The 4,697-nt window shown below is 41.5% G+C and overlaps 1 protein-coding gene across 1 annotated transcript in view; it reads right to left on the bottom strand.

The window, feature by feature from the left end:
• Nucleotides 1-3,309: 3,309 nt before the first annotated feature.
• The window catches only part of LOC104526570 (Down syndrome cell adhesion molecule-like protein 1 homolog), a gene marked incomplete at its 5' end in the record, with an annotated part of 5,800 nt that continues 4,412 nt past the window's right edge, over nucleotides 3,310-4,697 (bottom strand). The window contains 2 exon segments of the mRNA XM_010170062.2: nucleotides 3,310-3,689; nucleotides 4,565-4,696. Of these exon segments, the coding sequence (XP_010168364.2) occupies nucleotides 3,310-3,689; nucleotides 4,565-4,696 (512 nt within the window).

Below are 4,697 nucleotides of genomic sequence, written 5' to 3'. Positions count from 1 at the left end.
TACAGCAACAACACAACGACACCCAACCTTTCCAAACCAGCGCCCCAGCCCTGCCTGGCTCCGACGCTGCACTGGTTGGACTGGTTTGGATGGGCTGCGTCTGAATGACAGGGCTGGAAGGGGCATATGGTACTGGGGGAGAATGGGAGAAAATATTAAAGATGGGAGGAAACATTAAAAACTGTGAAAAAATACTAAGGAATGGGATGGAAGGGGAAGGAGTGTGAAAAATACTGCAGGGAAAAAAATGCTCAGGACTAGTGAACAACGCTGAGGACAGTGAGGAAATGCCAAGTACTGCAAAAAATACTAAAGAAAGTGGGGAAAATGCTAAAGAACTGGAAAAAATACAAAGCAATGGTACAGATTATTACAGAATGGGAGGCAGTAATGCTAAGGGCTGGGAATAAATACTGGGGAATAGCATGGAATAGGAATAATCACTTAGCAACAGGAATATCTATTAATAATTATGATGGAAGGAGTGAAAATGCTAAGCAATTGGTGTAAATATTGCAGAGCATTCTGCAATGGGAATAAATACTCAGCAATGAGAAGGAATGCTAAACAATGGGATTAAATATTAAATTTTATTACAGAATGGGAGGAAGAATAAATACTGTGTAATGTGGTGGAATGGGAATAAATACTAAGGACGGGGGCTGAATACTCTGCAATATTAAGCAATGGGAATAAATACTGCAGAATATTGCAGAATGGGAAGAGGTAATTAACAATGAGAATAAATGTTAAGGATTATTGTGGAATGGGAATAAATATTAAGGACTTGGACCAAGTACTACCTCAAATTACAGAAAAGGAGTAAATACTAAGGATTGGGAAAAAATATTAAAGATTATTGCATAATTGGAGAAGATACTAAGCCATGGGAATAAATACCATGTCATAGTGCACAACAGGAATAAATACTGGGTAATATTATGGAATGGGAATAAATAATATGAGCTGTGAATAAATAACAAGGATCATTGCAGAATTGGAATAAATACGAATGACCAAACCCAAATATTAAGGATTACAATAGAATGGGAGTAAATACTGAAGAATTACATAATATAAATAAATATTAAGGATTATTATGGCATGGGAATAAATACTGCAAAATATTGCAGAATGGGAATGAAATACCCAGGCATGGAAATAAATATTGTGGAATATTACAAAATGGAAATAAATATTAAGGGTTATTATGGAGTGGGAATAGATACTAAGGACTGGGAGTAAATATTGTGGAATATTATAGAATGGGAATAAATGCAAAAGAATGGAAATAAATATTGCAGAATATTCTGGAATGGGAATAAATACTAAGGACTGGGAATGAATATTAAGGATCAATATGAAATGGAAGGAAACAGTAAAGACTGCTAATAAATATTCACAAGTATTACATTATGGGAATAAATATAAAGGATTAATTTATGATAGGCCAAAATACTAAGCAATTGGAATAAATACTGTGTAATATAATGGAATGGGAATAAATACTAAGGAGTAGGAAAAAATACTAAGGCCTGGGAACAATTATTATAGAATGAGAGGAAATATTAAGCACTAGGAATCAATACTGCTGAATATTATGGAATGGTAATTAATACAAAGGATTTGGTGTAAATACTGCTTAATATTATCAAACAGGAATAATGACCAAGGACTTGGAGCAAATATTAATGATTATTACAGAATGGGAGAAAATACTAAATAATGAGAATAAATACTGTGGACTATTATGGAATAGGAATAAATAATGCAGAACCTTATGGAATGGGAGGAAATATTGATGAATAGGAATAAATAATGCAGAATATTATGGAATGAGAATTAATGCTAATGAAAGGGAATAAATATCAAATATTATTACAGAATGGGAATAAATACTAAGGATGTGGAATAAATACTGCCTAATATTATGGATCAGGATTAAATCCTACGGGCTGGGAAGAAATAGTAATGATTATTATGGAATGGGAGAAAATAATAAGCCATGGGAATAAATACTGTGGAATATTACAGAATGGGTATAGATACTGCAGAAGATGATGGAATTAGAATAACTACTGAGGACTATTATGAAATGGGAATAAATACTAAGGACTGGGCATAAATACTATGAAATATTATGGAATGGGAGGAAATACTGAGCAATGGGAAGGAATGCTAAAAACTGGGAATAAATACTGCAGAATATTACAGAATATGAGGAAATGCTGAGGACTGGGAATAAAATTTAAGGATTATTATGAATGGGACTAAATACTAAGCAGTGGGAATAAATATTAAAGATCATTATGGAATGGGAAGAAATACTAAAGAATGGCAAGGAATACTAAGGAATATTACAGAATGGGAGGAAATCCTGAGGAATGGGAACAAATGCTAAGGAATGGGTATAAAAACTAAGGACTGTGAGAAAATACTAAGAGATGGGAAAAAAGCTAAGGAATAGGAAGGAATGCTTAGGAATTAGAAGGGATACTAAGGAAAGGGATGGAATGCTAAAGAATATGACAGAATTGGAATAAATACTGAGGATGGGGTATAAATACTAAGGACTAGGGAAAAATACTGTGGAATATTATGAAATGGGAGAAAATTATATGGAATGGGAGGAAATACCAATGAATGGGAAAAATGCTAAGGAATACTAAAGAATCAGAACACATACTAATGAGTGAGAAAACACTAAGGAGTATTGAGGAATGGGAAGGAATAAATACGGCAAGAAATACTAAGAAATGAATAGAAATGGGAAGAAATTAAAAGAAATGAAAAGAAATTAATAGAAATAGTGAGATATTAATATAAATGGGAAGAAGAGGGAAGTATTTGAAAGAAATGGAAATAGTAAGAAAAGATTGAAGTGGAAATAGTAAGAAAAAATTGAAATGGAGAGGAGAGGAGAGATCTGAAGAGGTGCAAAGCAACATAAAGAGGAGCAGAAAAAAAATGGAGCAATGGGCAGAGAGAAGAGGAGAATGTGAGGAGATGGTATAAAAAATGTGAAGAGAGGAGTGGAGAGGAGAGAAACCTGGAATGGATAGTTAGATTTTGAGTAGGTTCATGAGGACCTTTTCCAGATTGTGTTGGGATCTAGAAAAGGTCTCTGTAGACCCTACAGAAATCAACTAGTGATGCCAACAGAAACCCCTGGGAAGTGAAGACACACACGCACACCAGCTGGTACTGACAGATCAGTGCTGTGACGGGTGGAAGAGAGAGATGCTTCTCCCACCTCCTCTCCTGCCCTGCACAGGGACCACCTCTCTCAGAACCCTTTATTTCTGCGTGTTACTCGGCGTTACAGAACACACTGAGCAGGAAGGGCAGGACTGCAGGCAGAGCAGGCGCGTACGTACTCTTGCTGGCGCGGTGCGGGATGGGGACGGCCACGCTCTTGCCCCGCTCGCTGTCCTGGGGTTTGGGGGGGGAGGCTGTGAAGCGACAGATGCCAGGCTCTGAGGGGGTGCTCATGGAGGTCATGCTGTCGGCGTTGTCGGTGGTGCCAGTGGTCATCTGGTCTGAGGAGCTGTCAGAGATGAAGCACTCCGTGATCTCAAACTTGGCGTGTTGCAGCTGCTCCTCCAGCTTGGCGTGCTCGTAGGCGCGTGCCAGCTCCTCATAGGTAGACGAGGCGCTCTCCGTCGACACCATGCTGTTCCGCCCCTTGTCTGGGGAGGAGAGGACGTGTCACATACATACCTGGGGATTTTCCCTGCCCTGGGAATGTTGTTTTCCACATCATTGTTGTAGGAATGCCTGGGCTCTCCTCACTGAGATACAGCCGGCCATCCAGGGAAGGGCAGTGGAGGTGAGGCGGCTGGAGAACAAGCCTCACAGTGAGCAGCTGAGGGAACTGGGGTTGTTTAGCCTGGAGAAGAGGAGGCTGAGGGGTGACCTTATCACTGTCTACCACTACCTGAAAGGAGAGTGTAGCAAGGCAGGTGTGTGTCTTTTCTCCCAGGTAACCAGTGATAGAACACGAGGCAAAGGCCTCCAGTTGCACCAGGGGAGGTGCAGATTGGATGTCAGGAAAAACTTCTTCACTGAAAGGGTTCTCAGGCACTGGAATGGGCTGCTCAGGGAGGTGGTGGAGCCCCCATCCCTGGAGGGATTTAAAAGCCAGGTAGATGAGGTGCTCAGAGATCTGGTTTAGTAGTGGACAGGTACGGTTGGACTCGATCTCCATCAGTCAACCTGGAGCTCAGTGTATGAGGGGAGCCAGGAGAGCAGGGCAGGGGACACCAGCAACTCTCAGTGCTGCTGCATGGAGACCACGAGAGCCAAAGGTCCGTTACTGGCATCTGTCCAATTTATGATACTATTCATAATCTTTACTAGAAACTGGACATTTCAACGCTGCTTTCAGCCAGCAGCAAGCGGCTCTCGCAGCGGATGGTTCCACGATCCACTGACTAACAGTAAATACTACTTCTGCAGTCACCTTCAGCTCATGGTTTGGGGTCACCACCAATGAACCTGTGTACCCCAAACCTGGGTACCCTGCGAGCAACAGCCCCTGGAGCCCAGGGCAGCGCTGGCATACCGGTGTCCTGCGAGAGGCTGGCACTGTAGCTGTCACTCTCGGTGACCGTGATGCCGTGCTGGGACCCCACCGTCCTCCAGTCAGAGGTGAGGGTCCGTGCAGGGGTGGACGCCTGGCACTTGGTGAGGGTCCA

This window comes from Antrostomus carolinensis, unplaced genomic scaffold, assembly GCF_000700745.2.
Source record: "Antrostomus carolinensis isolate BGI_N321 unplaced genomic scaffold, ASM70074v2 scaffold30786, whole genome shotgun sequence".
Taxonomy (NCBI): Eukaryota; Metazoa; Chordata; class Aves; order Caprimulgiformes; family Caprimulgidae; genus Antrostomus; species Antrostomus carolinensis.
Note: the sequence above shows the minus strand (reverse complement) of the source record. Positions and strands in the feature narration are given on the sequence as shown.